Below are 12,871 nucleotides of genomic sequence, written 5' to 3'. Positions count from 1 at the left end.
GTGGAACAATTCAGGAGCTGAAGAAATTCAAAAAGGCATCCTTTAACAGGAATATCAGCCAAATGGCGCATTGAATATACAATATTTTGTTATATCCTCATGAAATTTTCATTGCCAAAAGCCTTAGGATACATCTAATTTGATGAAAAACTTTGCACTGGCCATTTCACTTGCAATTTCATCCCTGGTTGGAATCTCATAATGTTCCCTCTTTATATTGGCATTTCAAGTCTTCGGGTCTGCACTACTGGCTGTGCGTCCTCCTTTAACTGTATCTTATAGGTCAATGGTAGAACACCCTTTAAGATGTCTGGAAATTGATCCAGTATTTCCTCTACGCTGTACTGTGCATTGACACTGTTAATGCAGTACTCCTCTTGTCTAGGCCTAAGGTTTTACATGCTTTGTCACCAAGCAATGGATCATGTCCATATGAGACTACTGCAAACATGAGGTGGTGCTCTTTACCTTTAACTTTCATCTTAAGTCTACATGTACCTTTGTCCGTTGTAGGCCTTGAAATAAACAGAGTGCGCCTTTATCTTCATTGCCCTGATGTCACACTCACAGATCAAATTGGCCTTTGTCCCTGTGTCCAGCTTGAAAGGATCTGCACCATTTGCATGCAATGACACCATCTACTTGTCCTGCTCAACTCTGTTCACATATGACTGTTCAATGTCTATTGGTTTGAAACCTTCCAAACCCACAAAGAATGCATCACTGTGGGCAGTTTCTTCTATAGAGTGCACCTTTTCACTTCCGTTTTGTTTCCTTTGAGAAAAACATTGTTTTGCATAGTGATTTTGTCCTTTGCACTTGTTACAGACTTTTCCATAGCCATGTTGACTACAATATCATTTACAATTGCATGTCTCTCCATCTTTTTGTTGTTTCCTATGTCTCCTTTTCTGTTTATGTGTGCATCCAGACACTCTGGCTACAGCTATGCCTTTTATTTTCACCAGCCCATGCACTCCCACCAAACTTTTTCATGTACTGCTGAGCTCATTCACTGGTGTGGCACATCTTCACAGCTCCATCTTAGGTAAGCTCTGTCTCTCATAGCAACCTCTCACTTTCTTGTCAATAATTCCAAACACAATTTGATCACGGATCATTGAAAGCAAGAACATGAAATTTTGGATTGCTCCAAGATTCAATTTCAAGTCCATTAAAAAAAAAGAATCAAATCTCTCTGCCTGCAGCTGTGTGGACAAGCAAAGCATGTATCTCTCAAACATTTTCATTTTTCTTTGGTGAGAAGTGTTCATCAAACATCTCGATAACCTTGCAAAACTTGCCCTGGTCATCTGCCTCGGCAAAAACAAATGTGTGGAAACCTCTGTGCTTGACGTCCCATCACAGTAAGTAACAGTTCAATCCTCTATGCACCTGGTTTGTTATCAAGTCCAATGGGTTGCAGATACAGCATAGAAACAGAAAAATAGGTGCAGGAGTAGGCCATTTAGCCCTTCAAGCCTACACCGCCATTCAATATGATCATGGCTGATCAGTACCCAGTTTCTACCTTCTCCCCATACCCCTTCATCCCCTTAGCCACAAGGGCCAAATCTAACCTACTCTTAAATATTGACAAGGAACCGGCCTCAACTACTTCCTGTGGCAAAGAATTCCACAGATCCATCACTCTCTGAGAGAATAAATTTTTCCTCATCTCAGTCCTAAAAAAACTTCCCCCTTATCCTTAAACTGTAACCCCTGGTTCTGGTTTTTCCCAGCATTGGAAACAACCTATCTGCATCTAGTCTGACTAAACCCTTAAGAATTTTATATGTTTCTATAAGTTCCCCCCTCAATCTTCTAAATTCCAGAGATTACAAGCATAGTCTATCCAATCTTTCTTCATATGTGAGCCCCTCCATCCCTGGTATCAGTCTAGTGAATCTTCTCTGCACCCCCTCAATGGCGAGGTCATGGTTGACATTCCCAGTCCAATTCACAACATAAGGAGGCTTCAGACTTTCCGAGTCTCCTGCTGATACCACACTCCTTTATTTCTTTTATTGTAATAAAGAAACTTAGGTTTTTTTGTATTATATATATTTTATTAACAACTCATGACCTCTTGGGCATCCATTTTGCATCTAATCTCAGGTGGAACTTGTCTCTAGTAGTCAGGATTACTGACTCCCAATCCCCACAAAAGATAGATATATTGCATTGAAAAATAGTAATTCTACTGTCTTTGATTGATGTAATTAAAAATTTTATAGCACACAGATTAAAGCTGCATTCTGTTTAAAATCTCAAGATTTTATGGTTGGCAGTGTAATCACAAGTTGTAGGAAATGGAATGTCAGAACAAAGTATCATAATTAGCATTTGACTATACTCACATCACTCTGCAGGTCATAGGCTTTCTTAGCCTGGATCACATCATTCTGATCTGGGAGACATGTCCACTGATGCAGGTAATGTCTGTAGTCATTATCACTAACCAGGCCCTGGAATTGCTTGGCGAACGAAATGTCCAGCATGTCGACTGGAATGTTAATCTTTGCCTTGGTTTTCTCAAATTCCTTCTTGTATAGTAGGTCACTCTGCATCTTGCCGACGTGCATGCACCAAACCATTTTTGGATCATCGTAGATGTTTTTGCAACCAATGTGGTGTCCCAGCTGATTGCGATATAGTTCTTTATATTTGTACTGTGAAAAAATATAGCATAATCATCAATCTAAATTAGCATTTTTATTCAAAAGTAGGCATTACATTCTTGTTCTTTATTCATTGTCCAGTAAAGCTCCTGGTATCCGGCACCTTTGGGAATTGGTAGATGCCGAATTAGTGAATTTTCCCGTTGCTTGAGGTTGCATGTAGCAAGGATTGATGAACTGTCCGCTAGTAGAGCCAATTTTAAACTTTCATATTTTTTTACCTATTTATTTTCACCTTTTTTTATTCATTGCTTGAGGCTGTCAGTTGCTTGAATTCCAGAAAACAGGGATTTTACTGTAAATCACTTATTAACTTTAATTTCATGGTTTAATTGAAAAATTAGTTCAATCCTGTTTAAATTAAATTCTTGCATTATGTGCCAAGGTTATAATTGGAGGAGAGTTAAAATGACATGCAAGCAGTTCAAGGTGATGGTCATTGTGGACTGAGAGCAGGTGCTCTTCAAAACTCTTGCCTAGTCGGCGCTTGCTTTTACTAATATAGAGAAGGTTACAGCAGGAATACCAAATGCAGTAGAGCTGGGTGGAAGAAGTGCAGGTGAACCTATGCTCAACTGAAAGTGCTGTGTAAGGCTTTGGATGGTGATGAGTGAGGAGGTGAAGGGATAAGAGTTACCACCTCCTTTGGTTGCAGGGGAAAGTGGCAGGGGATAAGCAGGGTGTGATTGTTATGGGTTATATTATATATAAATGTTTTAAAAGAGATAGATTGTGGGGTTTTAATATAGGCCAATTCACAAACAGATATTTCACATTTCATTTAAGATGCAAGAGCTTTGCTGAAGCCAAACATTCAGGCATCAGTGGCTTTGCAAAAGACAATGGAACTGCTTTGGAAGGAACTTCAGAAGTAGGTGAAAATAGAATAGAATGCTGATAAAGATCTTTCACGCATTGGATTTGGAGCCTTGGGAGAGGTTCTGGTTTTTACAAGCAGAGAGAGAAAAGAAACATGATTCTTCTCTTAGAGTGAGAGCGAGAGAGAGAGAGAGAGACAGAGACAGAGAGAGAAATCAGTTCTGCAGTAGCTTTTGGAGGCTGCAAGATGGCAAACTGGCTTGTTGAAAACCCTATTTTGAAGACAGGTTGTGAGTTCTGAGTTCAGCCTGTTGAAAACACGTAGTCCTTACAAGAGGAAATGGCTGGCTAGAACGTTTCTCCTGAAATACGGGATAAAAGAGGAACTCCGTGGTGACCAGGAAGAAAAGGTTATCATTTGGAAAACCCGTGATGGGCCAAGTTTCTTCGGCAAGACACTGAAGTGACTGATCAGAGGAAATCAGTTTGTGTGTGTCCAATGATCAATAAGTTTCTCTCTGAAACCATCAAGAACCTTCCTGAGTGGTAACCATTTACCTTTAAGCACCACAGCCTGGTGTGTTAAATTTTGTGCATGATACCAGGGAACTTGGAGAAATGAGAAGTGAATAATTGGACTATTAAAGCAAAGAACTTTCCTGAACATATACACATTACGTACACATGCACTTAGAATTAGAAGGGGTTAAGTTAATAGTAATAAGTTAAAGTTTGATCCTGTTTTTATCTTTAAAGAAAATTAAAAGTAATTTTTGTTTAATAACCATTTGTCTTGTTGAATTTCTATTGCTGCTGGGTTTTGGGGTCCTCTGGGCTCATAACAGATGATACAACATAATAGAAATCATAAAACTTAGATCTAGACTCAAATATTAGCTTAACTTCCTCCGAACACTATCTAGTTATTGAAGAGAGAATTTTAACGTGGCTGAATGCATAGATTTGAGTATGAGTGGAAGCTTAAATTATAAATCCTCATAATCACAAAAGAGTTCTTTTTTAAATATGCATTAACTGAAGCACTTGCCATTGTGTGGTCACTTTTAAGTAACATCCACTTATCCAATCTGATAATCTTAAAATGTTGTATTGGAGGACTTGGTATCTAAGATTGTTAACTTCAAGCTATACAACTACCTTAGAGTGATTCTATAGTTTGAACTTGGAATCAAATGTCATTTCCAAACTGGTAGAATGCACAAAATTAGCCAGTTTTGAAGATTGAAATATTGAAGATGATTGCAGTAGGTTTCAAAGATAGATTTGGCATAAACTTTCAAATGAGCTAGACATGGGTTATTGTATTTTGGTAAGGAAAACATTTTACTTAATATTACATTAAATCAAAGAGAACTCTCCATCGAAATAAACAATTCACTAAAGGTAACATACTTATAAGAAAATGCAATTATTTCTCAGGGATTCAAACTGAGTATTAGAGAATTAATGCTAAACTACACCTGCCTGCCCTATTGAAATGCCACTTTTCTTCTTTTTGCACTAACTGTAAATATTTATTATCTATCTGTTGTTTAAATTTATTATTTGTTTCTGTACAGGGGTAATTTAATGTATATTATTGGAATTTTCTCTTGACAAAAATACCCATTTGACTGCACCAAGAACCAGAATTCTGGTGCATCTATACATTGTACTTAGGTATTTGACATTATCTTTATTAAACCTGCAATGATCCTTGGTTAACCTAAACCTAGAGCACAGTGTGTAGCTCAATTTGCTATGAGAAAAATATTAAGAAAAAGAGTTGCAGGATGATATCATAAATACGAGAATGTATAGGTGGCACGATTAGTGTAGCAGTGAGTGCAATGCTATTAAGGTGCAAGTAACCCAGGTTTGAATACTACACTGTCTGTAAGGTGTTTGTACATTCTCGCCATATCTGCATGGATTTCCTCTAGTGTCCTACCACCCTTCAAAAATCTACAGGGATTGCTGATTAATGGGTGTTTTTGGTGGGCACAGGCTTGTGGGTCGGAAGGGCCTGTGCTATATGTCAATTTAAAGAAAATATCAATAAAGTTAAAGAGATTTATGTCTTTTTAAAAAGGGAAAACTGAAGGAGTGACCTAATAGAAATTTTTAAAACTTCGAAAGGTTTTGATAGGGCCAATGCAGAAGTAAATCCAGAACAAAAAAGAATTCAAAAGAAGCTTCTTTTCTTAGTGAGCAGTATTAACATGGGCACTGCTATCACAAGAAGTTTTGAACGCAATTCACAAAAATAAACTAAGCAGGTCACACATTGGAATTAAAGGATAACTGTATTGGGCATGCATCCTTTGTTAGGTATAAAAAAAAGACATTAAAAAGGTGCAGGAAGGGGGGAGGAGGAGAGAAGAGGAGGAAGAAAGGGGAAGGGGGACAAGCATAGGCCAACAAATAAGAGTTAATAGGCAGATACAGGTGGGAGGCTAGTGGAGAAAAAGGCTAGGGTGATGGGAGAGAAGGTTGAGGGTAGCTATCTGGTGTGGGGGAATGGGAGAAAAGGAGTTAGTGATATAGGTAAAGACAGAAACATGGGGGAGAGGTTTAATGGAAATTGAAAAAGCCGAGACTCCAATTTGCGAGTGGCATCGGTTTGGCAGTACACGAGCCAAGGAAAGACATGTCAGTGCGGAAGGTCTATTTGGGGCCCAAAATGTGGTGAGGGAAGAGTTATTGAATGTCTGATTTGGCTTCATTTAACAAGAAGCTGGATATGTTTAAGAAGAAGTAATGTTGATTTTATTAGTTGTGAAGGATTCAAGAGAGCTTCAGCAAAAGAAAATCAGCAGTAGTGATTGGTTGGACTGAAGAGTTCATCTCCACTGTATATAAAGTGCATTTATTGGTCTCCAGCCAGCTATTATTAACATGCATTGACGTCGCACTAACCCAATTTAACACATCACAGTTTACACTTGATAACAGCTCTCAAGCATCATGAAGAGTAACTCCTTTCACAAACCTTAAATGTCGTTAAATGTCTAGGTGATGGAGAGAAGTTGAACACAACTGACTACACAAAACTGAACATATAATTCTGAAAAAAGTATCTTCTGTTTATTGGTGTAACTTTCAACCTGTTAATATTCTGTCAGATTTGGCTGCTGCAAGTTTTGTACAGTCAAAATGGAGGATTCAGAATTTAAGTCACACAAACATCAATATTCATTCAATTGTGCTGTACTTACATCACTTGCAATGTTTCTGGAAGCTTTTGCATTTTGAATTGATATGGCATCAGCTTGATAATTAGTAGACTTCTTCACATCTTCCCAGCCCAATTTATAAAGTTTCTGAGAAATAACAGAAACCACAATTGTTTTATATCTTATGCACAACAGAATCACTTACAGAATTATTACCAGGTGCAGTGAAGGGCATCACAACTTAGCAAATATTATAGCAAATGACATTTAGCATTTTCTGAATTCTGCATCAATATTTTGAGGCTTAATCACCTTTTCATTTTGTAATTACATTATAAGGAATGGACAACATTGCCATGGCAAGTATTTATCCCAGTAATTGACTAAGTGCTCAATCCTTCTTCTTGAGGGTTTATAGTTCCTCCGTGATATTTGGGAGAAAGCTCCCAGACTTCAACCTAACAAGATACATTGATACATTTTAAAGTCAGGATGAAATCTGATTTGTTGATGGTTTGGAAAATGTGGGATTATATCAAAATGATGTAGAAAGAAATGTTATTTAAGATCTGAGGTTAACAATATGAATGAAAAATACAAGTAATTATCAACAAATATGATGCAAGTACAAAAACAACAGGATGAGGAAAATCAGAATATTAAAAAGGTTTATTTTAAATATGTAAAGGAGAAGCTGAAAATTTTGGAGACTGAGGGAAGAAATTTTTGACTGGAATACAAGTTCAGAAAAAATTGATAAGATGGAACATTTTATTAGGAGAAACAACATTAAGATTGATGGTTTGGAGAAAGGAGAAGAAAAGGATGAAATGTGATTTTTTTGGGATGGGGTAAGTGAAGGTGGAAGAGCATGAGGTAATCTTTCTGTGTTCCTTCACACTCATCTCTCTAGATGTTGGTGGTTGCAAATTGAGCTTACAGAGAGAATTTATCCAAATTTTGGCAGATTGAACATAGAGGCAATAGCTAATGCTGGATAGACTCTTCTCCATGAGGTGTATCATGGAACTGTAGAGTTCTACAGCATGGAAACCAGTCCTTTAGCCCAACTTGTCCATCCCAACCAAGTCAGTCCCATTCACCTGCATTTGGCCTTTATCTCTCTCACCCTTTCCTATTCAACATACAAAGATAGGTTGAGGAGCAGATAGTGATGAGGAAACAAGGAAGCTGCAGAAGAACTGAAACAGATTAGGCAAATGAAATACTTGGGAAGGAAAAAAAATGAGCAGACTATTTTATAAATGGAGAGAAAATTAAAAATTCCCAGTTGCAAAAGGACCAAGGAGTTCTCATGCCTGAAGGTAAACTTGCATGTTGAGTCAGTGGTGAAGAAGGCAAATCCAATGCGGGCACTTATTTCAAGAATAGAATATAAGACCATTGATCTGAAGTTGAGGTTTCGAGGCACTGGTGAGACCTCACTTGAAGTATTGTGAGCATTTTTGGGCTCCTTATTTAAGAAAGAATGGGCTGACTTTGGAGAGGGTTCAAAAAAGGTTCACAGGGAAAATTCCAGGAATGAAAGAGTTATCATATGAGAATCGTTTGGCAACCCTTAGCCTACATTCGTTAGGAGAATGGGGAGGGGGGGGGGGGTGTCTCATTGAAATATTTTGAATTTAGAAGTCATGGACAGAGTAGATGTAGAAAGGTGGTTTTCCATGGTGGAAGAGTCTAGGACAAGAAGGCACCCTTTCAGGATTGAACAATATCTGCTTAGAACAGAGATGCAGAAGAATTTCTTTAGCCAGAGGGTGGTAAATCTGTGGAATTGGTTGCCACAAGCATTGGTGTATTTCAGATGGAAAATGGTTCAATTCATGATTCAAGGGTGGAACAGACTCAATGGACAAGAGCTTATTTCTGCTCATGTGTCATATGGCAATGATTGTCTGATGGTTATTCCTGCCTATCCTTGAATAGGTGGAAGCACCAGCCATAGTTAGTGTGATGTGGATGAGCCAAAGTATGCTTCTTGACTCCCTCATCAGTTCCTGCAGGACAAATCTGCAGCAAACTCATTCAGCACCTTTCCTGCCAAGTCCGCTGATGGCCAAAAAATAGAATTGTAGATTCTGGAAGTCGCAATAATCCTGCAGACGTTGAGCATGTCCAGCATTTATTCTTCTGATATCAGGTTGTTGCTTGATTTATTCTATTGAGCAACTTTCCTGGTGTGGCCATTCACTCAGATGTTAACAATTAGAACTATGCTGGGTAGAGAAGGTAAAGCACAGTCCAAATCTATTGCCAGATATATTCTTACTATAATTACTGGAAAGATTTGATACAACTGAGTGAATTGCTAGATTATTTTGAAAGTCTTTTGTGTGTTTCCACTCTGCTTTTCATCTTTGGTCATATTGGTTCAATTCAACGAGAGTTGCAGGTTAGTTCCTTTAAGAATATTCATATATATTTTTTCAATTAACATAGAAATGTTAAGGTCATTGGTACAGGTATTAACTTTGTAATTCAATTCATTTAACCATCTGAAAGCCATCTCAGCTGGCTTGTGGGGGTTTGAACTGGTTTTATTTACTATTTATTTTCACCTTTGTATCTATCTATTTATTTATTTATTAATTGAACTGGTTTTATTTACTATTTATTTTCACCTTTGTATCTATCTATTTATTTATTTATTAATTAATCTAACCATAATGCTAATTAAAATGCCTCATTACAATTCAAGAACAATTATGTTGATTTTACTATAAATTGATATTGTACTCTTACCTGACTAATATTTTCAGCATTGGATTTTGCCAACAGTATCTCTGGAGTATCAGGTAGGACGTGAATCTGAGTTTTGTCATTCTCCCATGCTGCTCTGTATTTTGTCTATGACAGTCCAAAATGAAAATCAAACTAAACATCATATCCAACCAATTAAAAATTTTGAGTGGAAAGTGTTAAGCTATTGAATTATTTTGTCTCTTACATCACTCAATTGGTCTGAGTTGGTTTTAGCCAGGACAATACTGGGTAGGTCAACAATGCTGGTGAACTTCAAACGATCAGGGGGCTGACGGTAGAGTCGTTCACTGAGGATCTCCTGGGCTTTCTGTACTTTCTTAACGTCGAGTGAATCATTGGGCATCCACCCACAGCCACGGATCCATTCCATATCGGATTTGTATTGCCACTGGAAGACCGTCATACATAGGGTTACATTAATCAGTATATCAGAGACATGTGACCCACAGTATTTTAGCCATTATTTGGCCCAACCAGACCATGCCACCATTATGTTCCACAAGTTTGCATACTTTTTTTGTCCCTATGTTCCACATTTGTTCTTCCTTATTTAAATCTATAACTCTTATCCTTTCATCCCTTCTGTTCCATTTGCATGTCCGGTTTAATCTTTTTTTAAAAAAAGGAATTTGGGTGGGGGTGCTGATAGGCATGTGAAGGAAAATAAATTATAAAAAAATAAGTTGAGCAATAGGACTAATAGGAGTGCACTGCGAACCAGCAGAGACTTTATGGGCCAAATGGCCAACTTTTAAATCATAAAATTTGATGTTTTGAAATGGTGTTCTTCATTCTGAAAAAAATGTGCATGTTAATCAGGACATACAACGATTTAAAAATGGGATAAATTGGAAGTAATTATTGGATTTATTCACCAAAAATCCTTCCCTATATCTGTCTGCCACACACAGCCTTCTGAGGTCTCTGAACACTTCCAATCCTGACTTTGGGTATACCCCAAATTGCTTTATTTTAGCCATAGCAAATTAATCACTGGTTTGTTCCAGGTTTAGATGACAAGTTCTGGAATTCTCTCTATATCACCACCTTTGAGACTTCCCAAAAAAAAACTACCTTTTGAACACCTTTTCTGACACCTATTATAGGTACCTCCTTATGCTCTGTAGCCTCAGAGTTTAGTTGATAATGTTGCTATGGTGTTACTGTACTTAGGATAGTTTGTTCTATTCAAGGTGGTGAACTAATGTTATTGATTAAACTCAGTTTCAAGCAGATTTTCCTTTCAGCCCCCATTTATGTTATATTTGAAACATTAATTTCATTAAACAAAACAGATATTTCACAGCTCATGTATAATTGTTTGAGTAGTTTGCCTCATTTTCCATTTTCATGCTTCATATATCTTCGAGGGTGCAGATATCTATTTAAGCATCAATATGTTTGGACAAATCCACTTAAGCAGCAATATCCCCAATAACATTTAAAAAATCTTCGTTTCTTCCCTGCTTTTGAAATTTAGTATTGCTGTTAAAATCTCACTGTTAATCATGCATTTATTTATTTAAGAAATATAATTTGCTATGAAGAAGTGAATAAATGTTATTATTCTGGCATGGTAATGCAGCAATACTCACGTCACTCTGTAAATCATAGGCCTTCCGAGCTTGAATCACGTCATTCTGGTCTGGGAGACAGGTCCATTCGTGCAGATAATGTCTGTAGTCAATGTCACTGACCAGGGTCTGGCATTTCTTGGCCAATAGGATGTCCAGCATGTCAACTGGCATGTTGAACTTGGTTTTGGTTTTCTCAAAATCCTTTTTGTACTCCCTGTTACTCTGCATTTTGCCAACATGCATGCACCAAACCATTTTGGGATCATCATAGATGTTTCGGCAACCAATGTGGTGCCCAAGTTGACTGCGATATATTTCTTTATATTTGTACTGTAGAGAAATAACACAATCATATCATCCTTAATTGGCATTCTGTTCTGAGCAGAAATATTGTTCTTTAACTTTATAGCTTGTAAATTATTTATTCTTTTTAGTACATGGTCTAATTGAAGAGTTGGAGCAAATAAATTTGAATGGGAAATGGTCAAGCCAATTGTTGACACCACTATGGTGTTAATTAGACTAAAGGCTAATTGCTGTATGTAAAGTGCATTTATCAGTCTGAAAGCAGACATTATTAATATGTATTTCAGTCATAGTGAATCAATTTATCACAATACAGACAGCTGTTGTTAGCATTGTTGAAACTGCCAGTCTTAGATATCTTAAGAGTTTGTTATAATGATGTTTGACAACCATATCCTACAGTAACAATTCAGAATTTGCATTCGTCTTTGTTTTTAAAAAAAACCAAAAAGGTTTCTCTTCAAATCTCAAGGTAATAATGGAAAGAAAATTAGACCAATTCCCATAAAATTCCCAATGAAAAAAATTGATTATGCAAAACTGGAATACCTAAACAACAGATAATTCTGAGAAAAGAGTCTTATAAATTAAAGAATGAGGATTATTTGGTAATTGTGATTTTCAGGTGCTAAAATTTCTGTCAGAGATGACTCCTGAAGCTTTTTCCCCCTCAGTCAAAATAATTCACTCAGAATTACGCAACCACACAAATAAATTTCAATCAAAGATGTTACACTTACGTCACTTGCAATGTTTCTGGAAGCTTTGGCATTTTGTATAGCTACCGCATCACCATGATAATTGGTGGACATCTTCATACCTTCCCAGCCCGCTTTATAAAGTTTCTATGAAAGAACAGAAACAACAATTGTTTCACAGCTGATACACAGTATTAGGATTTATCAAAGTAGGTCATTACTTAGTCTGGTACAGCCTTTGAATTCTACTTCAGAATTTGAGAATCAAATAGTGTCAAATGGAACTGGTGAAGAACACAGTATCCTATCCTATCAACCCTTACAAAAAACCCCACAAAATTAATACTTAATGTAATGAATTTCATATTAACATTTTAATTGAAGAATTATTTATATGCAAAGTTGTTTTTGAGTTATGAAATTCAACAAATGCGCCCGACTTTAACTCCTTAATGTCTCTCCTTGACCAAGATCTTTAACCAAATTTCTTGAAGACTCCATATAATAGAAAAAGAATCTTTGTTTTTAATTAATATGATGTGAGCAATGATCCCATATTCTGTACTAATCCCTACATGACCCTGAGCAGTTAGCAGCAAGCCATCTTCCTAAACAAGTCTAGTCTGCCTTGTGAAGGTGCTCCTTTAATTCTGTTGGAGTGAAGATATCCAAACATTGACCTGGGAAGAATAAAGGCATGTTGATGTATTTCAAAGGTTTGGGGAGTGAGTGCCGGAGATAGTTGTGCTTTATGCCATTATAGCATTTGTTTTGTAGATGGAAGCAAATACAGGTTTGGACTATTGATGAAGCCTTGTCTGGTTGCTGCA

The 12,871-nt window shown here is 37.0% G+C and overlaps 1 protein-coding gene across 19 annotated transcripts in view; it reads right to left on the bottom strand.

The window, feature by feature from the left end:
• neb (nebulin) overlaps positions 1-12,871 on the bottom strand; it is a 324,022-nt gene that overhangs the window by 141,474 nt on the left and 169,677 nt on the right. For all 19 annotated transcript variants that reach the window (XM_069934922.1, XM_069934926.1, XM_069934925.1 and 16 more), the window contains 6 exons: positions 12,084-12,188; positions 11,056-11,367; positions 9,645-9,848; positions 9,440-9,544; positions 6,719-6,823; positions 2,361-2,672 (listed from right to left, as the gene is read on the bottom strand). In XM_069934922.1, the coding sequence (XP_069791023.1) occupies positions 2,361-2,672; positions 6,719-6,823; positions 9,440-9,544; positions 9,645-9,848; positions 11,056-11,367; positions 12,084-12,188 (1,143 nt within the window). The remainder of the gene's footprint in view (positions 1-2,360; positions 2,673-6,718; positions 6,824-9,439; positions 9,545-9,644; positions 9,849-11,055; positions 11,368-12,083; positions 12,189-12,871) is intronic.

This window comes from Narcine bancroftii, chromosome 4 (genome assembly GCF_036971445.1).
Source record: "Narcine bancroftii isolate sNarBan1 chromosome 4, sNarBan1.hap1, whole genome shotgun sequence".
Taxonomy (NCBI): Eukaryota; Metazoa; Chordata; class Chondrichthyes; order Torpediniformes; family Narcinidae; genus Narcine; species Narcine bancroftii.
Note: the sequence above shows the minus strand (reverse complement) of the source record. Positions and strands in the feature narration are given on the sequence as shown.